Here is a 24641-nt window from a genome sequence, read left to right as displayed (position 1 = left end):
CTCGGATGACTCAATGACTGCTCCTTCCCGGGTGCTGCTGGGGGAGGGAGCCCAGCTCACCAGTTCTGATGTGGGGGCGTGGTGTGCAGGCATGGTGTGGGGCTCCATCCCTGGAGGTACTGGACCCGGTCTTCAGGTCAGGACGTGAGTCAGCTGGAGGGTGGACGCGGACGGTTCAGGCCCTAGTGGACAGGCCCATGTCCCGTGCAGGACCCTGCCTGGTGTGGGGACCCCAGCCTCTGCCAGAGCAGCAGACAAGCCGGGAGCTCTCAGCCACCCTTGGGTTCCATCCTCAGGACAAGTGCCCCTGAGCCCCCGTCCTGAGACACAGAGTCCCCGAGTCAAAAGTCACAGTTGTGGAATTTCCCCCCAGCCGAATGTTTCAATAATTACAGCATCTGTAATCCATTTAGAAAACACGGTGTTTGTGATGCTCACACTTAAGAAACAATCCGTTCCATACCCATCCATCCAAATGGCTCCGATTTTGAATAATTCTTTTGAAATGGAGTCTAAATATATACAAAATAGATGTTTCTGAAATGTCATGTATTCTGAATACATTTGCATGAGAAGCGGCTTCTGAGGAAGAGAGTGGGAGCCTGATGGCTTCTGAGGAGGGGATGCCGGGCCGTGGGTCAGACGGGAGGGGCAGGGGGCGAGGGCTGGAGACCGAGGACACAGAGATTACGGGCCCACCGTTCGTTTAAGGTCGGTAACTCAACTTTCACCATTCTCCTCGCTGGTGCGCCATCACCCTTCTCTGGGCTTCGTGCTCCCCAGGGCCTCGAGGACAGCCCCCACATTCCCTGCAGCCGGTGTCGGGGGTGGGGGCAGGGTGAGTGTTGGTCCCACTGAGTCCCAAGCGGGCATCTGATGCCCAAGTGCCCTGGCCCCTCCTCACCTGCCCCTCCCTCCTTCCTCCCTGCTCCCTCCTCCCCCGCAGAGCCCCTGGCTGCTGGAGATGGGGGAGTCCAGGGCCCTGAGCCCTTCTGGCCTACTCATCAGGGGACGATAAGCCCAGAAGGACCCAGAGGGCCAGGCTGCGGCCTCAGCACACGTGGGCCCTGGAGGAGGCTCGGGCTTCAGTGAGCACCTGCTGTGCGTGGGTGGGCCCTGCTGGCCTGGGACACCTAGGATAGGGGCAGCTCTTGAACTGGGGGCTGAGAGGACAGAGAAACGAGCCCTGCTGGTCCCGAAGGGGGTGCACACACGCTGGCTGGAAGGGGCTTCGAAAGGTGTGAGCCGCCGTGAGCTTTACAGGGGTCGCGGCCTCCCTGGGTAGCTGGGGCTCCACCCTGAGCTCTGCTCTGATCCTCTGCTGCTGCGCCCTTCACCGGGCCTGAAGCCCCAGAGCTCAGGCGCTCAGATGACTCCTCCAGACAGCAGCCTGGTCCCTGGGGGTGGGGAGGGGCCTGGGGCTGTGGGGCTCCAAGTCAGCGCCCTCCCCTCCTCGGGGGCCCTGCTTGTCGGGGCCGTGGGAGCTGGGGCCTCGCTTCTCACAGTGGCTGCACCCCTCCGCAGCCCCAGGGGTTCCTCCCCTCGCTCTGCTCAGGCTGGCCCAGCCCCGACAACTAACCCCAGCCTTGCCGCCTCACCCTTGCTGTCTCTCCCGAACTACACACTCTGGATCTTCGTTCTCGTGGGTAAGGGGCAGGCAGAGGGTGGCAGCTCTGTGAGCCCGTTGGACCGACCGGCCAGTGTCCACCTTCCCTCGCCATGGACATGAGCCTGAGGTGGCCTGAGGGTGTGTCCACAGAGCCCGTCCCTGGACCCCGAGGCTGGGATGCTCCTCTTGCTCATCCTGCTTCCGCTGAGTCCTGCCAACCTTGGGGCAGGGTCGTGGTCACCTTCAACAGCTATAGCCAGAAGGAGGCAAGTTTTGAGCAGAGGGAAGCAGGGCCGGGGACCCCAGAGACAGCTCCTGGTGCAACTAGGGAGCACCTGGGCAGACATCCTGGAGGTGGTGATGCTGGAGGTGGGTTTTAAAGAGTGAGTTGTTCTCTGAGTGAAGCACTGCAGAGGGAGGGATACATAGGAAGGCCCTGTGGAGGGGGGCTGTCTGAGCAAGCCCCCTTCCCAGACTGTCATGTGGCCACCCCCTCCCACAGGGTGAGTGGGCTGGGCCAGGCCAGGGCGGGGCAGGACGGCAGTGGTGGGGTGGGGTGGGGTGGAAGCTGCAGCTTCACTGAAGCTGTGGGAAGCCAGCCGGTGTCCCGAGCCGGGGCGGGGAGGTGCAGCCCTCCCCAGCCAGGGAATTAATTCAACAATTACTGCACCAGGACTGCTTCTGACCCCACGCGGCCAACACTAATTGGGCCCCAATCAAGAGCCTAATTCAGGTTAATTGGCTCCCTGCTGCCAGCCCCCATCAGACTCCTTCAGCGTGGGGCTGCTGTTTAAGAGTGATTCATCAGCTGACACTGACAGCCGGGGCACCCGGGGCATAGGGAGCCAGGCAGGGGCAGGCAGGGAGGCAGGGCGGGGGTCCCCCTACCGGCCTCACTTGTCCCGTCCCCACAGCATGCTCTCCTGCTCCTTCCCTCCTGTGTGGTCCCTGGGCAGCTCTGTCCCCAACCATTACTCAGGGGTGTGGGCGAACTGCACTTCCCAAGCCTCAGTGTTTTCACCTCTGAAATGGGTGTGCTTGGGCCACTTGCAGGGCTGTCCTGAGGGTCATTGTCAGCATGCAGCACCCAGCACCTCTCTGAGGGGACTGAGGCAGCAGCCACCAGGAAGGGGCTACTCTGTGTCTTGGGAGCCTCTGTGTGGAGTCTGTTCCCCAGGGGCCTCATGACTGCCTTGTGGGAACAGGCCCCAGACGAAGGATGAGGGCTCTGGGCAGCCCACCACCCTTGCTCCAGATGGTGACCTCTGGTGCTGGCTGCCCGGACGTGCCCAGTGCAGAGCTCTCCACCTCCGGAGGCATCCATAGCCCTGTGAGCATCCTTGTTGAGGCCACCCCCTCCTGTGTAGGATGTGATGGACTTAAGGGACCTGCGGCCCCACTGGCCTTTGACCCCCATGTCCTAGGCCCGGCTCCTGGAGGGGGGCAGGAACAGGGCCCGAGGGCGCCCAGGGCAGTGAGGGCATCAGTGAGCAGGGTGGAGGTGCTTTTGTGGGGTGCCCAAGGCGGGCCTGGATAAGGCCCAAGATGCTGCTGGACCCACGAGCTTTGTGTCTGAAGGCCTCTGGCAACTGGGGTGCAGCTGCTCCCCGGGGTCGGCGGGGGAGATGGGTCAGGGCCGGGCCTGTGGTCAGTGCGGGCTGCCATAACAGACCCTACAGATGGGCGGCGAAAACTGGACATTTACAGTCTCGAGACTCTGGAGACCGGAAGTGCGAGATCAGGATGTCAGCATGGCCGGCTGCTTCTGCCACGGGAGAGGGACTCCGCTCCAGGCCTCCCTCTTGGGCTGCAGGTGGCCTCTGCATGTTCACACGGCCTTCTCCCCATGGAGCTGGTCAGAGGACCCTGCATTCACCTGGTGGCCTCCGTGAAAGCCCGTCTCCTGTTTAGGCCCCGCTCTGAGGTCCTGGATAAGGCTCAGCATCTCTCTTGGGGTCTGTCTCGGGAACTCAGCTTAGCCTGTAACCCTGGGCCTCCTAGGTCTGTGTCCTGGGGTCCCTGCAGCAGGGGGCCAGGGCAGTGCCCACAGTGTGGGGTTATGAGAGCTTGGTGTGGACGAGGGTGCCCCCCCCGCCCAGCTTGGAGAGTAGGGGCTCGGGGACCCTAGGCCCCTATGATCCTTCCCACAGCCTCTGCCTGGGTCCCTGGGCTCCTCCTGCCTTTAAAAATGGCTCTAGCTCCATGCAAAAAAAGTGCGCCAGTTCTTAGCACCTTGAGGGGCCCTTCCAGGCCCGTCTTCCTTGTCGGACACAGTGGTGTTAACAGGAAATCTCATCATGCCTCCTTAAGGACGTCTCCTCCATGCTTTACTGGAAGGTCACGGATGCGGTCAGGACACCTCCGTTGGGAGCCGGAAAGGTCAGCCCATCAGTCGAGGTTGTGTCCAGGCTTCCTGCTCCCCGGAGCTCCGGGAGGGGCTCTCGTCTCACCGGCTGCTCCTGGGGGAGCCCAGTGTGGCCTCTGTCCCTGGGCCAGCCCAGCCCCACAGAAGCCGCCTCCATCCCTGCGGGTGAGGGTGCAGGTGCCCGGGGCTGAGCAGAGGCTAGGGGCTGGCGGGGCTCTGCCTTGTGCCATGGGAGGGGGCCCCAGGGGCCGGGACTACAGAGCATGTCATCAAAGCCTGCCTCTGCTCCTCCATCTGTCTTTACCTGAGCATCTGGCGGCCCCCGGCCTACCTGTCATCGCCTGCCCGCCTCTTCCCCTTGAAGTTGGAGGAGAAGCCCAGCATGGTTCACTGTGGGGAGAGGAGGGACAAGAAGGGGCGGGCCTGGTGGAGGCTGGCAGGGCTAGCAGGGCCTGGGGAGGCTGCCTGCCGACCCCGTTCCCCCCGGTGACCTGTCCTGCTGCTCTTGTCCTCCCTCCAGCCAGGCCCCTGGGCTGCTGGCGTGGCTCCAGTTCCACTGCCTCCCTCCCCTTGCTCTGTGTGACGTGGCGGTGAGGTGTGGAGGGTGGACAAAGGGGGACCAGGGAGGCACAGGCCTGGCATAGATCATACCCACGCAGGTGCTCAGCTGCTGTCCAGCTCGAGGTCAGCCTGAGGGTCCCGGGAAGGCTGACCGGGGCTGGGCCGGGCACGGACACTCCTCCTGCCGGTGGCGAGCATGAGGCCAGGCTGATCCCAGCTGGGCTGTACCTGAGCCACGTGGATGGGAGAGCTGGGACAGCGGCTTGCTGTGACCGCCTGGAGCCTGGGAGGCAGGCAGTGTGCCCCAGCCTCACACAGTCAGGTCGTGGAAGCCAGCTCTGCCCAGCCCTGGCAGCTGTGTTTCTCATGGGCGTCCAGATTCCTGCAGATGGTCCCCATCCATGCTTGTGTGGGGGCCCAGGCGTGCGAGGGGTGCTGAGAGCTCACAGGGCCCGTCGGCCCTTCTGTGGGGGATGTGGAGCATACACACAGGCCTGCCACGGGCACCGGGTTGGAATCCTGACTGCAGCTCGTGAGCTGGCGGCTCTTTGTCTGCAGACACGTTGACAGGACCCGCCGGTCAGTGTTGGGGAGGGGCTGAGTCCAGGCAGTCCGTGGGGGACCCTGGGCACTCACAAGTTTTCAAAAGGGGGGCTGTCCTGCTGCACTCGGACAGCGGGCCCTGTCCAGGGTCCTGAGGGGCCCTGGCTTGGAGACCCTTTCTGCCAGGAGGGCTGTGGGTTTCCGACCTCCCCCACCCCCAGCTCTGGGCTCCCTGAAGGCTATGTCTGATTCATTCTGGCCCCTCCCCCACACAGCTGGCATGCCAGGGCAGCAGTGTGACTTGTGAAAGCTGGGAAGCGGGGCAGAGAGGCTGAACCGCAGATGAGCACACCATTTCTGAGGCCGGGGCAGGTCACTTAACCTCTCTGAGCCAAGTGCTGGCCCAGGATATGGCATGACAGTACTTGTCCACAGGCCTGGGAGGCAGGGCTGTTCTGATGATGGCTGGTCTTCAGCTGGAGTAACACTGAGGCAGTGAAGATGGGGATGGGGTTGGTCATCCATCCGTCATCCAGCAGATCTGAGACACTGCCCTGAAGCAGAGTTCAGTCCTGCCTACTCCAGGGACCCTGCCTACCCTGTCCCTGCCAGGCTCTTCCCTTCCCCACAGCTGAGTCAGCTTTCCACTGTAATGTCCGCTTAGAGACCAGAGCCACCTTGCAAGAGTGGAAGGGCAGAAAGGTGGATAGATGGGTGGATTGTTGTGTGTGTGTGATCACGTTGCTGGAGGGGTGGAGGGGTGGGGGGATGGATGAGTGGATGGAGGAATGGGTGTGTGGACTGGCAGGCAGGTGGGTCATTGGAATGAATGGATGAGTGATGGATGGAACAATGGAAGGAGTGCAATAATGAACGGATGAATGCAGGGCCAGCCCCAACATCCGCGTGATGGCTCAGGTGAGCTGTCGGGGGATTCATCCTTGACCTCTTTCCCTTCTCTTGAGTAGCCCGTCACAGCCAGGTTCTGAGGGTCCCCCTCCTGGTCTTGCCCCCATCCTCTCAGATTCCCCTTCTGCTTGAGGCCTTTGTCTTTCCAGGGATCGGTCTTCCTTCTCCTCCCCAACCTCCTAGTTACTTCCTAAGTCACTAACTCTTGTGAAGTTGGAGGGCTTGTCACCAACCCTCTTGAACTGCTTGGTGACCTCCCAGGCTATTCTAAGCTCTCGCTTTGCACCAGGTTCCACCTTGGTCCCTTACCTCCCACCGGCTGGTGTGCCTGGGGAGTCACACCCCCTGCGCTCAGGACCTGGAGAGTTAGAACCCTCCCTGACGAGTTCTCCAGCACCGATCTGTGTGTCTTCCCGCCCTGAGGCCTTTGATGGTGTGCCCGCAAGTTGTAAATTTATAGTGACCACAACAACACAGAGGAATAAGAAAAGTGGGGAGGACTTTGTGGCTGGCATTTGTCAGACTCCATGGCGTGTACTTGCCATGCGTCATCTTTTGAAGTCTTCCAAGTGGCTCCTGGAGTCCACGGCATCATCTTATACTTGCAGAAGAATCCAAGGTCCCAGGAAGGGGCGTGGCTAAGGAGGAGGGCAAACCAGGAGCCACTCCCAAGCCTGGCTGCCTCTGGAGCTGTCGGCGCCTCACTGGCTCTCCTGCCTCCTTTCCAGGGCCAACCCAGAGCGGCTCTTGGATGAGTATGTGCCATCTGTCCCCTGCAAGGGACAAGGACTGTGTGGGCCTTGGCCTCAGGTGGGCCCAGCCCCCTGCAGTCACAGGCCCAGTGTCCCCCAGGATGGGAGGCCAGGCGCCCAACACACGACAGCAGCCTCTGTCTCTCTGTCCAGCTCCGGAGACGCAAGGTCAAGTGCTTCCTCCTGGCGGCTGGTGTCACCATCCTGCTGGTCATCGTCCTCATCGTCGCCACCTCCGTCCGAAAGTGATGCCGCCCCGGGTAGGTGCGGTCCCTGCCCCCACACCACCCATCTGATCTCCTTTGACCCACCCCCATCCACCACCCACCACTTATCCATCCACTCGTCTCCCCATCTCTGGTCCACCCACCCGTCCACTTATCCATCCGTTCATCCTCCGATGTGTCAGCCATGGCTGGGCCCTGCTGACCAGTGGTGAACAAGGCAGAGGGCAGCCCACGTGCCTGGAGCTCACAGCCCAGGGCAGGCTCTCCTGAAGACCCCTGTGTAAGCGCTGACTTCCAGAAGGTCACGACTGACTAGTCCCCTGGGATGGTATTGAGCAGAGTCAGGCAGCAGACCCTCCCTGGAGCTTCAGAGGGTCTAAGGCCCTGCTGGCCCTTGATTTTGGGTCCTGGCCTCCAGAGCTGGGACAAAACCCCACCCCATCTGTGGTCATCTGTGACGGCAGCCTAGGGCATAGATAGAGCTCCAGATGTCACCCTTGGGGGTGACACGCCTACTACTTAGGTCATTCTGCTCACAATGGTGGGACGGTCATCATCAGCACCATCCAGCAGGGGAGACTGAGGCCCACGGTCGTATGTAGGGCACTGCCATGTCCAAGGCTGGGCTCCATCACCAGAGGTGAGGGTCCATGATGACGGGGCCTCCCGTGCTCCTGGGTCCTGGGCGGGGACAGTACCTGGCGCTGAGGGACCAGTGGGGAGGGGCTTCCCTCCTCTCTCCACTCCTTCAGATTTCCCTACAGCCCTCCTTTGCTCAGACCTCCCAGACCTCCCACTTACCCTCCCGCCCCACCCTCCCCTGCACACCCAGCTGTGACCCCGCCCCAGGGCTGGGAAACCCGTCCCACTGCTAGAGGGAACCCAAGGATGCATCCTCGGGCCAGGCACGCAGACCCCGCGGGAACAGCTGATCGGCCTCCAGTGAGCTCCCTGGCTGGAGCGGACTGACCCCTGGGGAGACGGAAGGCGAGGCTGAGACGCAGGCCACATGGCCGGCCAGTAGCCCCTTAGTGGCCCGCGGGCTCAGGGGGCAGGAGGGGTCTCCAGCTCCTAGCAGCTTATAGACAAACAGTGGGGAGGGCCTGGGGCTGGGGCAGCTCAGACCCTGGTAGGACAAGCTGGGAGTCAGGCCCCAGGCCACCTGGAGGGGGGCGCAGGGGTGTGGGTGTCCCTGGGCACTGTGGGACCGGAGGAGCCCTGAGCCCATCCCTGTAGGGACACCTCATCTCTGGCGCATCACCAAGCCAGGAGATACCCCAGCCCACTGTGCTCAGGCACCCTCTGTGACCCGCAGGCCATGCGGCAGGGGTCCCGGGACCTGGAGGCCCACCTGCTCTGGGCACGGCTTCTGCAGAGCTGTGGGGCTACCGTCTGCCTCTCTCTTGCTGCCGAGTTGCTCTGAGGACAAAGGCAGATAATGGCTAAATATAAACAGTGCTTTGAGGAAGGAAAAGGCTCTGTTCAAACGCAGGGGGTTATTACTTCTGCAGAAAAAACAGGCCTTGAGGGAGGGGCTCCCTGACACCCGCAGCCTCACGCGCCCGTTCTGTGTTTGTATGTCGGGCAAGGCCCTGCCCTCCAGGGGTCTCCCAAGGAGGGGTTGCGGCCCTACATCACCCCCACTCCACTGTCCAGGCCACCCCCCAAGGGCCCCTGCCGGCTCCCGGGGCTGCGACTCCCCTAGGCTCAGTTCTTCCCAGCTGCCGAGGTTTGCAGGCCCCTCTGCCTGGTCCTTACAGGCTGGGGCTTGGGGGTGTGTGGGCGGGGCACGTCAGGACCTGGAACTCTCCAATGTGGAAGGACCGCCTATCTAGCTCAGCAGGCCTCGCTCACCTGTGAGCTCCTGCACTCAATTTACAGCAGGATGAGGGCTTGTCCAGGACCAGGGTCAGGGCTCAGAGTGTGAGCAGGGTCAGGACTCAGAGTGTGAGCAGGGTCAGGGCTCAGAGTGTGACCGGGGTCAGGGTTCAGAGTGTGACCGGGGTCACGGCTCAGAGTGTGACTGGGGTCAGGGCTCACTGTGTGACCGGGGTCAGGGCTCCAAGTGGGACCAGGGTCAGGGCTCAGAGTGTGACCAGGATCAGGCTCAGTGTGTGACCAGGGTCAAGGCTCAGTGTGTGACCAGGGTCAGGGCTCAGAGTGTGACCGGGGTCAGGGCTCAGTGTGTGACCGGGTCAGGGCTCAGATTGTGACCAGGGTCAGGGCTCAGAGTGGGACCAGGGTCAGGGCTCAGAGTGGGACCAGGATCAAGCTCAGTGTGTGACCAGGGTCAAGGCTCAGTGTAACCAGGGTCAGGGTTCAGACTGTGACCAGGGTCAGGGCTCAGAGTGGGACCGGGGTCAGGGGCTCAGTGTGTGACCGGATCAGGGCTCAGTGTGTGACCAGGGTCAGGGCTCAAAGTGGGACCAGGGTCAGGGCTCAGCATATGACCAGTTCAGGGCTCAGAGTGTGACTGGGATCAGCCTCATAGTGTGACCAGGGTCAGGACTCAGAGTGTGACTGGGTCGGCCTCATAGTGTGACGAGGCTATGGACCAAGTCTGTGGTCCGGGTTGAGCCTCCTTAGCCCTGGTAGGAACGTTGGATGACACAGAAGCAGAAGCAAGGGTGCCTGTCCTGGTCAAGCCCAGCTCCTGCCCCAGCCCCTCATCTCATATCCGACCCCCTTGCCTTTCTGGAAAGTGGTGTTTCCAGAAGTACCTCCAAGCCCAGTCGCTTTGAGCAGATCTGAGAGATGAAGGTTTGGGGTCAACCTTGGTTTTCAGGGATGCGATCCCAGAAGCCAGGCAGAGGAAGCTATGGTGACTCTGGGTCCCCAGCAAGGCCCAGGGCCCGGGCATGTACCCCTGTGATTTCTCGGGACGCGGGGCAGCGTGTCAGGCTGCAGGGGGGCTGGTTTCCCAGTGCCCAGTGCAACTGGCCGGCAGCAGGATTGCCCAGGTCTCGGCCGTGGCTCCTGAGGGGAAGGAGCTGGTGGAATCGGTAGGAGGAGTTGAGCCCTTGGATCTGGGGGGCTTCCCCGTCCCTCTGTCCTCCTGGGGACCCACAACTTCGGCGCTTACACCCTCAGGATCTCTTTTCACGTGTAACTGTGTTCTCTGTGGATCTGTCTGTGTGTCCCTGTGGGCGCTCTGGGTCCCAAGTCTTGGTGCGGGATGGGGGAGTGGCTGGAGGAGGGAGCAGGGGGTCAGGGCAAGCGAGGGCTTGTCCTCGCCTGCCCCCGCTGGGGTCACAAGGCTGGGCCTCAACAAATAGGAAATTCCAGTATCTGGGCAACAATCCATGAAGCATTTTTCACAAGCACAAAAATTTAAGGGGCTCAATGGAGGCTCATAGCAAATCGTGTTTTTTATGTTTTCTGAAAGCTGTGGAATATCAACCTCGAAGCCATTGATTTCCATTTGGGAAGTGAGTGGTGGGGTCTTCATCTCCAGGTTCCTCTGTGCACGTGTGTGTCTGCAGCTCTGTGTGCATGCGTGTGTGCTTCTGTTTGCGTGTGTGTTGTGTGTGTTTCTGTGTGCACCTGCATGTGTGTCTGTGCATGCGCATGTGTGTCTCTGTGTGTACACGTGTCTGTGTACATGCGTGTGTGCATGTCTGTGTGCACGTGTGTCTCTGCGTGCATGTATGTGTACACGTGTATCTGTGTGTGCACGCGTGTGTCTGCATGCCTATGTATCTATGTTCACGTGTGTCCCTTTGTGTACACGTGCATCTGTGTACATGCATCTCTGTGTGCATGCGTGTCTCTGTGTGCATGTATGTGTACATGTGTATCTGTGTGTGCATGCGTGTGTCTGCATGCCTATGTATCTATGTTCACGTGTGTGTCTCTTTGTGTACACGTGTGTCTGTGTACATGCGTGTGCACGTGCATCTCTGTGTGCATGTGTGTCTCTCTGTGTGCATGTGTGTCTGTGTGTACACACGTGTATCTGTGTGTGTGTGTGTGTGTCTGCATGTGTGTGCACATGTGTGAGGTCAGGAGGGAGGGACAGACCCCCCCTTGAGCTGCCTGCTCCCCCTCCCCAGAGGCTGCGGTGGTGGATGGAGCATGGCATCCGGGTGGGCAGGAGATGACTGTGCCCCATGCGTAGGAGCTTTACATGGGAGAACCTCACTTAATCCTCACCACAGCTCCATGAAGGAGGTGCTGGTGTGTCCCCATTTTTCAGATGAGAAAACTGACACATGGAGAGATGAAGGGACTTACCCGGAGGGGATAGCACAGAGGGGTGAGCCTCCTGGGGTTGGGAGTGCCAGGGAAACACTGCCCAGAAGGCCAAGTGGCTGTCCAGGATCACAGAGCGGGAGTGTGGGGTCAGGCTGTAGCTCGGGTCTGCGCGACCCTGAGGTCTGGTGGTGTGGGGACTGCGGATCGTCCACGTGGCCTGGGTGGTCAGTGGCGCTGTCCTCGGGGCATGCTCATGGAGGTGGCTCAGATGACTGCTCTAGGCTGAGCCTGCAAAAGGCCTGGTGGCCTCGTCATCTGCAGGCTGGTGACACTGGGCAGCCCTGCCCGCCCTGCCTCAGTGGTAAGCGTGCCTGCCGGGGGTGCTGGGAGGGCTCCCTGAAGGTCACGCGGCTCCCTGGGCATTTATGCATGGAAATCTCCTCCAGGGACCCAGCGCCCACCTCCCAGAGCCCCCGGTCAGCAGGCAGGTGGGCAGAGACCCCTGGGAGAGGCTGGGGGCAGCAGGAGGAGGGGAGGGGCTGTGGCCCCCATCATGGCCCAGATCTATGAAGGGTCATCCGTGTTGCCTCTGCAGTGACCGTGGGCATCAGCGGTGAAGGCCGCCGGATGTCCTGCTCAGAGGAGTCCCGCCCTCTGTGACAGTCTGTCTCCTCACCACGCCGTCACCTTTGCAATGGTGTTACTATTGTCACGAGCCTGCTCTTGTTCATGGAGACAGGACACTCAGCTGGCCTTTCTCTCTGATGTTCCCGTGTGGCCCTCCAGCCAGCAGGGCCAGGCCTTGTCCTCCCGGTCACCTCTGGCAGGACACACGGGCACAAGTCCCAGCAGCCCAGAGGTCGGCGATGCCTCTGTCTGATTCAGTAAACACCCCCGCCCCTGCCAGTTGGAAGCAGACCCAGCACTGCTCCCTCAGGGGAGAGGCAGGCCCCTGAGGTGCTGACCTGTCAGGAGCAGAGTGGAAGCTGGAAGGGGCGCAGGTCTGCAGGGAGGGCTTCCTGGAGGAGGTGGTTCTTGAGAGCTGAGGATTGAGAGGTGGGGATGGGGTCCATCAAACAAGAAGGTGGGCACTCGGGGCTGAGAGCAGGGACAGGCAAAGGCCTGCGGTCACTGTGGGTGGAGCACGGCAGCAAAAGCCAGGCCAGGCCGCGTTCAGGAGGCCCCCAGGCTTCCTGGGGCCACTTGTCAGAAGCAGTGTTCGCTCCCAGCAGGCCCCCTTCCCCTTGCATGTGATGGCCCCACCCCTCAGCACCCCCAGGCTGGGCAGAAGGCCACCTGAGGAGGGCTGGCCTAGCCAGCCGGTGGGAATGCCCTCCACCAGGACAAAGGTGGAAAAGAACAGAAGCACGCCAGTGCCAGCGGCCGCACAGAAGTGAGAAGACGGGAGGCCTGATGGACGGTGTGGTGGCGTTTGCCGGCCGCTAGGCAGGGGTGAGGTGGAATGGCCTGGAGCCTTTCGAGTCCCAGCCACCCCAGGTGCCCACGGGGACGTGCAGGCTTCCTCTCCTGCAAGCTGGCCGCCAACCTGCCCGACCACACACCTCCCCAGAAGCAGGAGTTCGGGTTCCCCGATGACTCCTGTAACCCAGGCTGGGAACCTTGCTCAGACCCCAGCCCCAGGCCTTTGTTCCCATCATGGGGGGTAGGGGCGCTTGAGGCCTGTGTGCCCAGCTCCTGGGGAAGCGGCCATGGCCCTCCGTGTCCCTGGGGCAAGCCCCTGCCCTCACCGTCCCCTTCTCCCCTACCCCCTCCCTTCCCCAGCTGGCACTGGCCTCAGATTTGGTTCTGTGACTCCGGGCTCTGGGGCCGCACCTGTCCAGGGGTCACACTGTCCCTGGAGTGACCACTGGACACACAGAATCCCAGGCTGTGCCAGGGCCCTAGGCCCTCAGCAACATCAGGATGGGAGTGGGGGTACCTGATGATGCCAGCCGGGGGCCCTCTGAGCAGGAGGAAGGCGAAGCTCGGCACCACCCTCATCCCCCATGCCCACCTTGACCTCAGGGTCAGGCCACTGAGCCATCCAGTCCTGTGTCCACTGTGATGACCCCACTCACCAGGCGGCAGGAGGACACATTGCCTGAGGCCAAGGGTTGGGCGAAAGCGTGTCTGTGCGGTGGCATAGCCCTGGGTTTGGGTCCCACCTGCCATCTCCACCTGGGGCAGAGGGCAGGTCCCCAGCTCCATGCAGCTTTGGTATCAGACCTGTGAGGGGGGATAGTCCCCGCCCCGACATAGGGCTGCGCGGTCATGGGCGCTCCTGCAGGAGCCCCGTCAATCAGCCCAGCAGGGCGGGTGAGGGCCTGGCCACTTTCCTTCCCTTGCTTCTCCAGAGCCACGCAGGAGGCGGCCGGTGGGGTCCTGCCCTTGGGGACCCCCTGAGAGGAGGGCTCCAGGCCCCACTTGCAGGGCAGGCACTTGGAAGGGAGCCGCCAGGCCTGACAGAGGAGAGAGGGCTTCACTGCAGAACGAGGACTTCAGGGGGCCAGGGGGAGCCCCTGGGCCAAAGTCTGCGAAGCAAGCATTCTGAGGGTCAGCTGCGTTTCGCAAGACGCCCCACCCCGCCCCCTGACTGTGTCCCTGCTCAAAGCTAGCAGTTTTGCTTCTGGGTGCTTCTCAGTGATTGCAATAATAAATTGAATAATTAAGCTAAACCCACAGAAGAGAATTAAATATTAATTTCTAATAAGCTATTCAGACAGGGTCACTAGGGAGGACCAGCAGACTGTATCTGCGCTGGGCGCTCTCCTGCCCAGCCCCCGAGCTCTCCCTGCCAGGGCAGGGCTAACCCACATGTAGCCTCAGTCCAGGGGGCAATGGTCACTGTGCTGTCAGTTGGCCTGTCAGTCGGCCAGCAGGCACACGAGACTGGCATCAGGCCCAGCAGTGGAGGAGGATGCCCAGGGGTCTGGGCCTGGGTCCCCATGGCAGCTGAAGTTGCCCACCACCAAGGGGGTGGGCGCATCCCTGGCAGAGTGGTGAGTGGATGAGAAATGACTTGTCTGAGGGACATTGACAGTGACCTGAGGGATGGGAGCCAAGCCCAGTCCCTGTGGTGCCTGCACCTTGAGAAGGCCTCTCACCATCACCCCATAGCCCAGGGAGCTCACGGTGATCTGAGCCCCAGACAGTCAAAGGACGGTGCTCCAGACGGACCCTAGGGCAGCCTGCTCCCACTCTGAGCCCTGAGCCTGGTCACACTCAGAGCCCTGACCCTGGTCCCACCCTGAGCCCTGACCCTGGTCACACTCTGAGGCCTGACCCTGGTCACGCCCTGAGCCCTGACCCTGGTCCCACCCTGAGCCCTGACCCTGGTCACGCTCTGAGGCCTGACCCTGGTCACACCCTGAGCCCTGACCCTGGTCCCGCCCTGAGCCCTGACCCTGGTCACACCCTGAGCCCTGAGCCTGGTCACACTCAGAGCCTTGACCCTGGTCACACCCTGAGCCCTGACCCTGGTCCTGCTCTGGTCATGTGATGGACCTGACTCTGAACCTGATCCTGGCTGTAGACCCGGCCCTGACCCTGCTCTTAAGAGATGAGAAAGCACGGGGCAGGCACAGTGTGTCTGCTACATGAAGTTGATGGTGAGGTGGGGAACGTGGTCAGTGCAGGTTATGGGTCTAAATCAATCAAGGGTCCCTGAGACCCCGGGGGTGTTTGGAGCCGGGCACCATCTTGATGGGATGGGGGTGTGTGAAGCCCCTGTGGCCCCCAAGGTGACGCCACCCTGAGGAGATGGGGACTGAGGAGTTTGGCCGGGGCAGGAAAAGGGTGCAGCAGAGATGGGGGCAGGGCAGGGCTGCGGGTTGTGCGAAGCCCGGAAAGACGGCCCCCTCCAGCCCCAGCACCCTGAGAGCCAGTCTCCGCACCATGGACCTGTGGGTGCCCTCCTGGAGGCCCTGTGGACCCCAGCCCGGGGGAGATCCCAGTGCCGGGGGCTCAGCCCTGCAGGCCGTGGCCTGTCCCCAGCACCTTTCAGATCCCGTCAGCGTCCCATCTGTTCAGACCCAAAGGTCTGCTCCATAGCCTCGCGTCAGAACCATGTGGCTGAGGCTCCGCCTGCAGAGCACGGGGCAGCAGGCGGGGCACTTGGGGTGGGGGCCGCGTGCTGGGTGCGGGGGGCCCCACGTGAGTCCATTCATGCAGGTGGAGACGCACCTGCAGAGGGCCAGATGGGGTCTGCACAGGCCTGGGGGCTGGGGTCGGCAGGGGCGTGCTGAGTCTTCACCATCCTGCCAGCCAGAGCCTGTGCCCAGGCTTCCAGGAAGGGCTAAGCCAGCTTGGGGGTGCCAGCTGACTATAGCCCCATTTTACTAACCAGGAGATGGAGCTTAGAGGCCCAGGCCTGCAGCTGGCTCTCGGGATGGGGTCTCCTGTGAAGCTGGCATTGAGAGGGCCTCCTGGGAGGGACCCTGGGGAGGAGGTGACAGGTGTGGAGGTGGGGTGCAGGGACAGGAAGGCGGGAGAGGCCACAGAGGAGGCACGCAGGTGCCGGGGGCTCTCTGGTGGGGGCTGAGGCAGGCACAGCTCTGAAGAGTGCCCATGTGGGCTGAGCCTCGGTCACCCTTTTAGGCCTGTGTCTGGGGGCGCATTGGGGAGCGACTGCTGCTCTCCTCCCTGCCCTCCCCTTCCTGGCACTCAGCATACCCTCTGGGAGGAAGGTGGGCAAGCTTGCCCAGCAGGGAGGGAAGCATAGGCCAGCGGCGGTTCCTTGTGGTCCTCAGGTTTGCTGCTGGGCCCTGGCTGAGGCAGAGGGGCTGTGGGGAGGCGAGGGAGGTGGCACGCGCCTGGAGACCACGTGCAAGGGGTGCGCGGGCCGGCGGGGGTCCCGTTCCTCAGGGCCTTTTCAGGGGCCTGGCCTGTGCCCGCCACGGCGGGCTGTGATTTTCAACATGTGCTCTGGGGCCTCCTTAAGAGGCGCCGTTTGAGGAGCTGCCGTTCACCCGCTGGCTCGTGGCTCCAGGATGGTGCGGGGGGCCCCCAGCCTGTGCAGACGCGCGTGGCCGCAGTCCTTGTGGTTCCGAGGAGGACATGTGGGCGGCGCTGCAGGAGAGGAGGAGGATGGGCGGTCAGCGGGGCCCTCGGGGCTGCAGGGGCCGGCCAGCTGTGACGTTCCGGGAAGGGAGAGGCCGGGGGCCAGGAGGCGCCGAGGACAGCTCCTGGCGTGTGGCTTTGGAGGCAGGAGAGAGCAGGGCAGCCAGGCTGGACTCGCGGGTGAGGACAGGCTGGACAGGGGTGGAGGGAGGTCAGTGAGGTTTGGGGAAGCCTGACCTGGGCCAGGGCGGGGGTGGTCCACGCCGGCACTGCGGCCATGGTGGCTCCCCTCCCGGGACCTCTGCCTTCTCACCTGCGAGATGGAGGCTGGTCGCCAGGGCCCACGCTCCTTGCCACCTTGTGACTCACTGCCCAGCGTCTTGCCCCCAGGATCGCAGGGACAGGGATCCCAGCTCCAACAGCCCTGCCCAAGGGAAGGCCCTCGGCTCCCCAAGGAGGCTGGCGTGTTGGGGACACCCAGGCCTGGGAGCCAGCAGGATCCCTTGCCCGCCGTTGGCTCCTGGGCCTCCTCCCTGACTGCTCTTGCCGCAGCTGAGCCGGGCTCTCGCCAGGAGCTGACGGAGCCTCTTGTGTTGCAGGCTGATGCTGTCGCCTGGCCTGCATGGACCCGCAGAGCTTTGCACCTGCCTGCCACATGCCGACCCCCTGCCTCTGTGCCGGCCCCTGGCTGAGCCGCCCAATAAACTGCCATCATAGCCAGCTACAGGACCACTGGTCTCCATCTGTCATCCGTCAGCAGGAGGCAGCTTCTGGCTCTGGGACCCCAGAGATGGAGCCTGGGCTGTGTTGGGTGGGAGGGGTGGCGGGGGTGTGTGTGAGTGTGTGAGTGTGTGAGTGAGATGGCCGCGTGGGCAGGAAATGCAAGATGGGGGTGGGCCTCCACCGACCGTGGGAGCCCAGCCTGGCCGTGGCTGGCCCCGTCCTCCCCAAGGACCAGTGGGCAGCCCACCACCCTGTTCCCCCAACGCAGCTCTGTGGCCTCTCCAGCTCCCGAAGTGATGTCACAGCTTTTCTGCTTCTGGGCACACGGCCAGGTGCTGGGCACGGAGAATAGGGTCCCAGGTGGGAAGAGCCCAGCCCAGGTTGTCCGTGGGTCCCCCTCTTCTGCAGGAGTGAGGCGTGGGGGAGGCATTCCTACCCAGGAGGGGCTGGAGCCAGAGAGGCCACTGGGAGTGCATGGCCTCTGCAGGTAGAAGAGGGCGGGAGATGCCCCCGCCCGCCGTGGGGAGGGCGTGCAGGCAGACCCCAACCCCTCTCTGCAGGACTCAGCGTTGCCCTTCCCAGGCCCCCATAGAGCTAAGGACCTTGTGGGCTGGGGGCTGCACACACCAGGCCCCAGGACAGGCAGAGTCCATGGCCTCAGAATTCCAGAAGGGTCTGCAGGAGGCTGCTTCCTGCTCAGCGGCCCCTCGTTCTCCAGCCCCCCATCCCCACCCCCCAGTCCGTCTTCTGCTGCAGAGGGTCTGAAGCATTCCGGACCCTGGCTGCTTTGCCCCAAAGACAGCTTCAGGTTGAACGATCCTGCGAAGCTCTGCGTTTCTTGACACTTTCTTCCCCAAGGCCTGGGAAATGCGACCCTGCGGCAGTGTGGGCACGGCGGCAAGACAGGCTTGAGGGGCGAGGTGGTGGGCAGACCCCTGGGTGGGGGCGGCAGCTGCATCCTCACTTTGCAGCCATGGGGCCGCTGGCTGCTCAGGCCCAGGGTGTCTGGAGGAGGTGTCGGCCGCAAATTGGATTTTACACCTCCGGCCGCAGGTGCGAGGCCTTGGGCCTTCAGGAGCCAGGAGGGCGGCACATGTGAGTGCACAGCCCAGCTCTGCTGGCCAGGCCGGGGGTGGGCTGCAGAGGGGAGGCTCTTGAGGCAGGGCAGCCTGGGGTGGGGCAAGGCTGGGCATCGGGACAGAGGGACAGGAGATGGCTGGCCAGTCCCCCGCGCCCCGCCTGGACGCCTGAGCACGGGGGACCCTGGCTTGCCTGCACAGACTCTGCATCTGCTCACTCTCGGCCACCAGACCCTGGAGTGTCTGGGGGTGAGGGGGTGTGGGAGGGGCTGCCGGGACCCCAGCACCCCCTGCCACCCCGCCAGCACCACTCGCTGACCCTGGGGGAGCAGGTGTTCTGGGGCCAGGCCTTGGCATGGACGGGCTGAGGGCAGCACAGGGCCAGGAGGAAGGCGCCCAGGGCAGGGCTGGTGGCAGCAGTGGCCACCACCTGGCTGGACTCCGAGCCTCCCTGCTGGAGAGTGACGCGTCAGGGTGACCTTGGGCTCCTGCTGTCTGGAGCAGCAGGGAGGTCGAGAGCCAGGCCAGCTGTCGGGGTGCAGACAGCGAGCAGCCGGCCAGCAGTGCCCATCTGGTGCCTGCACAGAATGGGCCGGGGCCACTATGACCGGCGGTACCCACTGTGCCCTCCTGGAGCCAGCGGGATGCGGGGAGCACCCCCACTCTGTCCCTTCCTCTCCTGGGAAGGCCCAGAGAGAGACCAGGCTCCCTGAAGTCCCACAGTACGCGGCAGCAGAGCCAGATTTGGAATCAGTCTCACGTCTCCAGGCCAGACACGAGTCACGGGAAGCTAGAGGCTGGCTGCATTGAACTTTCCTTCTGGGGAGCGTGTGGGCGCTGGGAAGAACCTGGCTTCGGCACCGAGTTGGTGTAAGAGAGGTATTTGTTCAACGTTGATCACAGCCCAGGGGCACTCATGGCTGCCTCCCCTGAGCCTCGGTTTCCTGTCTGTAGAATGGGACTGTTAGAGTCTCCAGCGGGAGGGTGACGGGAGCCAGGCCTGCACAAGGCCGGGGCTCAGGCTCCACCCTGTGCTGGCCGTGCCCTGCCTGCTCCCTGCTTGCTGCAGAAGCCTGAGAGGACCCTGTTGCGGGGACCCTCTGCCCAGGATCCGGACCCAGCACTTCAGGGCCCCTTGGACCCTGAGCCACAAACCTGTAAGAGCCCCTCGCTGAGCCAGCCTTGGGTGGGGGGCTGCATCCAAGGGGTCCTTCCACTCTGTGTGTACACTGTCAGCCACATACAATCTCAGCAACTCCTCCACTTCACAGGACACAACTCAGGCAGACAACCAAACACAACCAAACAAAACAGGACAAAAAGAAAGAGTGCCTTCTTCTCCCTAAGGGGATGTCCACCAGGCACCGTTGCTCTCAGATGTTTTCTAGCACTGTCGTGAAGCCATTGCCAAGTCCTGTGGTTTATGGACTCAGTAGGAAGCACAGCCTCCTCTAAGGCAGCCCGAGTGATACGCGGACGGGGCGGGCAGAGTAGAAAACCAGGAGGGGACTCATTAAATAGACAGCAGAGCGGGAGACTCAGCTAGTGTATGTAGTAGCTGTCATGACCGTGGAACAAAATAGCCCCTGACAGCACCACTGACCCTCCGGTTAGGCCGGGGCCCTGCAGGGACAGCTCGTCTCTGGTCCTGGTTTGGAATCACCCACGGGTTCACTCAGCTGCAGGCCTGCCGGTCAGTGCTGGCTGTCGACTGGCATCTGAGCTTGGGTCGCCGGCCTCAAGCCAGCATGTGGCCTCTCCCTGTGGTCCGGGCTTCCGTGTGGCTGGCCGCTGGTCCCAGGGAGCAGCCCCAGAGGGAGAGCCCGGCAGAAACAGCATCCTAGTCTGAGACCTCATCTCCGAAGTCACACAGCATCACTGGGACTGCAGTGAGCAAGGCTGAGCCCGCCAGGTTCACGGGCAGGGAGGGAGACATCACCTCTTGGGAAGAACTGCAACGTGGCCGTCTCTGGAAAGTACACCCTGCCCCCGTCCCCCTTCACTTCCTTCTTCGCTTGCTGTGCCGTGACTTCACTCTTCGTCAGAGTGAGGAGGGCCTGCCTGCCGTGGACGCCATGGGAACACACGCTGCTCTGGGACCTCGGCTCCGTCCTCTCTGCCCTGCCCCCACCCTCAGATCGCCTGCCCTCGGCCACGGCTCCCATGTCCTCTCAGCCTGTTAACTCCGTGGCCCTGGACAGGTGGCCCTGTCAGCCTCACTGCAGCAGAGCCGGTGCTGAGACCGCCAGGTGAAGAGTCCTCCTTGGTGCCAGCTCAGGCAGGCCCTGGGGTGGACACAGTGTGACCCCATGGGGGAGGTAACTTGGAGAGGCGTGACCTCCACAGGCTCCTGCAGATGCCCTGCCCTGCAGGAGTGCACCCCTCCTTATGGGCGCTGTTCCTGGAGGGGTCGTCCAGGGGCTGTTCATTGTGCTCAAGGCCAGCTGCTTCAGTCGACGGGGATACCTGTAAATCCTCTAGGCAACAGGCATTGCTTTGCTCTGAAAACAGTTTCTTGGTTGGAAGTAAGAAAGGCTCTGGAATACGAAAGGCACTTGTCTTGATTAGCTTAGAAACATCCAGCAGTCTTGCTAAGCTGTTCACGCATCTCTCTAGCCACTCTGCACCCACCTACCCACCCACCCACCCATCCATCTACCTACCTATCCATCTACCTATCCATCCACCCACCCATCCACCTATCCATCCATCCACCCATCCATCCACCTACCTATCCATCCACCCATCACCTACCTATCCATCTACCCACCCATCCATCCATCCACTCACCCATCCATCTACCTATCCATCCACCCATCCATCCACCCATCCATCCACCCACCCATCCATTCATCCACACACGCATCCACCTATCTATCCATCTACCCACCCATCCATCCATCCACTCACCCATCCACCTACCCATCCATCTATCCATCCATCCATCCACCTACATACCCATCCACCTATCCATCCAGCCACCCCATCCATCCATCCATCCACCTATCTACCTATCTATGCACCCATCCACCATCCACCCATCCATCCACCTATCCATCTACCTACCCATCCATCCATCCACTCACCCATCCACCTACCCATCCATCTATCCATCCATCCATCCACCTACCTACCCATCTATCCACCTACATACCTATCTATCTACCTACCTATCCATTTACCTATCTATCTATCCATCCATCCATCCACCCACCCATCCACCTATCCATTCAGCCACCCCATCCATCCATGCACCTACCTACCCATCTATGCACCCATCCACCATCCACCTACCTATCCTTCTATTCATCCATCCATCCATCCGTCTATCCACACACCCACCCACCCATCCACCTACCTATCCATCTATCCATCCATCCATCCATCCATCCCCTCACCCATCCACCTACCTATCCATCTATCCATCCATCCATCCCCTCACCCATCCGCCTACCTATCCATCTATCCACCCACCCATCCACCTATCCATCCACCCACCCATCTACCTGCCTGTCCATCTGTCCATCCATTCTTTCACCCATCCATCCCCTCAGCCATTACTCACCCACTTATTCTCTCGACAGCTGCATGGTCCAAGCACTGCCCTCTCACCTGGGCTTGGCTCAGGAAGTAAACCAGCACCCCTGCCCACTGGAAGCCCCTAGTGTGGAGGGAGATTCATCCATGTGACAGAGAAGCCCCAGCTTGCTGCGGGAAGCACGGGCAGAGGCGGAAGTACCTAGGAGCAAAGGTGGCCCAGAGCAGGTGGCCATGTGCTCTGGCTGGGGGCTAGGACAGTGTCCTGAGGAGGTGACCCCCAAGTGGCAGGCAGGGCAGGAACGTGTCCCCTCCCTCCAGTGCAGAGTCGCCAGGCCAATCAGCGCTGGAGACCCAGAGCCAACTTCGAGCTGAAGTTTTAGTTCTCCTTGAACCAAATCCCACTCCCTTCGCGGTGAATTTCCAATTTAAATACCCAAATTGTTTACTTGCTGAAATCAATTGACAAGGGACCAGCTTGTATTTGTGATTCAATTGACTATGATACACTGTATTACAATTACAGCTCGAATGGATTTCTTTTTAATTTATTTCCCCCTTAACGTTCTCCTCCACCGGTAATTCTGAGACTAATTGTCCTCGCAATCCTCCTCCTTAGCTGTGGAAGGATAGTGGATGGCTCCGGGCAGAGGCTGTGCTGGGCGCTGCCAGCCCCCAGGGCTCTGGCCCTGCAGGCTTCTGTCCCTTTCAGACTGCCCAGGCTGGGCCCGGAAGGTCCCACAAAAGGCTTCTCCTGTCATCGCCAGGATGGGAGCTCAGGATGGGGCGCCTGGGAGCCGGAAGGTGCTCCCGCCCCCTCCCTCCATCTTCAATGGCTTTGCTCCTGCTGGGTGCCCCTGAACAAACCTCTGTTCCCCTCTGGGCCTCAGTTTCCCCACCTGTGAGAGGCACCCTCTCTCCCCACCTCTCCTCCCCCACTGTCCCCGGCCTCCTCCTTTCTAGTCCTGATGCACAGTCACAGGCTCCAAGGGGACCATCCACTCGGGTCTGTCCTGGGGCCAACTTGGGGTGCAGGTGGGCACCCCACCCGGCTTGCCAGGAGAGACATTGAAGCTCAGAGGGACCACGTGGGCTGTGAACTTGCCCAGTGTCCCCACCCCGGGCAGTGCTGGAGCAGGGGTTGGATCTTCTCCCACTGGGCCACCGCCCACCTGGGGACGCCTGCCTCTGCTTCCCCGGAGGCCTGCCAGGCGGGCTGCTGGGGCAGGGGGAGCCTCCCCAGAGCCCCTCATGCACTCTGTGCTGGTTGACTGAGCCTGAACACCTGCACCCTGCCCTCTCTGGAGGGAGCTTCCCCAGGTGCCCAGGCAGCCAGGTGGTGACATGCTGGTAAGGCCAGCAGGGCCTGAGAGGCTGTCACCCCATGCTTAGTCACGCAGTCATGTCAGACTCTTTGTGACCCTGTAGACTGTAGCCCTCCAGGCTCCTCTGTCCATGGGCTTCTCCAGGCAAGAATACTGCAGGGGGTTACCATTTCCTTCTCCAGGGGATCTTCCTGACCCAGGGATCAAACCCGCATTGGCGGTGGGGTCTTTACTGCTGGGCCACCTGGGAAGCTCCGTGACCCCTTGGCCACCCCCTTGAACATGCCAGCAGCCTCTGGGTGTGTGTGCGTGTGGCTGTGTGTCCATCCTCAGAGCCTGGCGCTGGGGCGTCCCGGCTCAGGCCCAGCCTGCCCGACTGGAGCCCGGAGTACCTAACTCCCTCCCTGTCCAGGCCTGTCTCTTACCTGTGATGTGTGGTGTGGATGAGGGGTGTCTGCGTGGCCTTTCACGGGTGACGGATGCTGTCCGACCCTCACCTGCGCGTGCAGCGGGGCCTAGTCCCCTGCCTGTGACAGACACAGAGCTAAGGCTGGGGGTCCAGATCTGGCCTCCGGCCCCAGCGTGCCCTCCGCCTCTGCCATCCTGGCGCTGGGGAGATGGACGGCTCCCAGGCCTCGAGCCGGTTTGTTTGGCCACCCTGGGAATGGAGGTAGGTGCCTATAGATCAGGTCGCTGTGGAAACCCAGCCCGACAGCCCCATTCTGCACCGCCTCTGTGGAGAAATTCTCACACGATGGGGACTTGCTGCTCTTTTGGGGATATGTGAATCCTTGCAGAAGGCGGGACGCCGTTTCCATCAGGGAGCCACGTCTGTGAAAAGGAGAATCAGTAACAGAGAAGCGAGAAGGTGGGGTGGGGAGGAGCAAGCCACGCTGAGCTCGGCCCTGGGAGGTCAGCCGCACAGGCTTCCAGAAAGGTCGGGTGCAGAGGGTGCCCAGCCTGCCGCCGCGGACCTCGCTGGAGCTGCCACCAGCCGGGGTGGCGGAGCCCCTGGGCTGGGCAATCAGCCGGATACGTGGGCCAGAGCGGCAGGGCCACAGCTGGGCGTGGGGCAGGCTTGTGCCCAGCCACCGGGGTCTCTCTCCCTAGATAGGCTGCCCTGAGGGAGACGGCACCCCCATCGCACACAAACCCCAGTGAAAAGCTCAGTCTCACTTTGGTGGGGGCCCACCCTCGCTCAGCCCTCTGCCTGCTGACCCCCTGGGGAAGAGGGTCAGTGTCATCTCAGTGCGGGTGGTCGGGGCCTGGCTGGGGGTCCTGGCATGGGCTCAGAGCCAGCTCTCACACGCCAGCCTGGGAAAGTCATTCTCAACCGTAGCATCCTTCTCTGTAAAATGGGAAGATAATACCTTTCTCTAAAAGTGTTGAGCAGCTGACGTTGGCGCTTCGAGGAATGTACCTGATGAATGTGGCCCTGGGCCAGAGTGAGTGCCCTTCACGGGGGTAGGTATGAGACCCCAGGCCTGGGAGACTGGCAGAGGGGGCCCAGAGGCCTGCTCAGTGGGGATCAAAAGAGAATGCAAGGAAGGCCCCCCAGGGATGGGAGTGACCCAGCTCGCTTAGGACCGTGGAAGTCCTCCTAAGATCACACTTCGTTCCTGTGAGCTGGGCCCGGGAGGCCCCTTCTCTGCGCTTTCGCCCCAGGCTGGGGGTGGGGGTGGGGGTGGCGATGGCTCCCGAGGGGCACGCACAGTGCAGTGAGATGCCAGGGAGCCTGGATTCAATTCCACACCAGGTG

The 24641-nt window shown here is 62.1% G+C and overlaps 1 protein-coding gene across 12 annotated transcripts in view; it reads left to right on the top strand.

The window, feature by feature from the left end:
- The window catches only part of TSNARE1 (t-SNARE domain containing 1), a 117062-nt gene extending 100122 nt beyond the window's left edge, over positions 1-16940 (top strand). For 8 of the 12 annotated variants that reach the window (XR_015140386.1, XM_086335626.1, XM_086335625.1 and 5 more), the window contains 2 exons: positions 6893-6999; positions 16818-16940. Coding sequence is in view for 8 of the 12 variants with exons in the window: in XM_086335619.1 (XP_086191745.1) it covers positions 6893-6999; positions 16818-16910 (200 nt within the window). In the remaining 4 variants the exon portion in view is untranslated. Of the gene's footprint in view, positions 1-6892; positions 7000-10351; positions 10395-16817 lie in introns of all 12 variants that reach the window. The other 4 variants (XR_015140388.1, XR_015140387.1, XR_015140385.1 and 1 more) reach the window with 1 other exon arrangement.
- The last annotated feature ends 7701 nt before the right edge of the window (positions 16941-24641 follow it).

This window comes from Bos grunniens, chromosome 14 (genome assembly GCF_055505025.1).
Source record: "Bos grunniens cultivar Pamir isolate PY7600 chromosome 14, Bosgru_T2T1.0, whole genome shotgun sequence".
Taxonomy (NCBI): Eukaryota; Metazoa; Chordata; class Mammalia; order Artiodactyla; family Bovidae; genus Bos; species Bos grunniens.
Note: the sequence above shows the minus strand (reverse complement) of the source record. Positions and strands in the feature narration are given on the sequence as shown.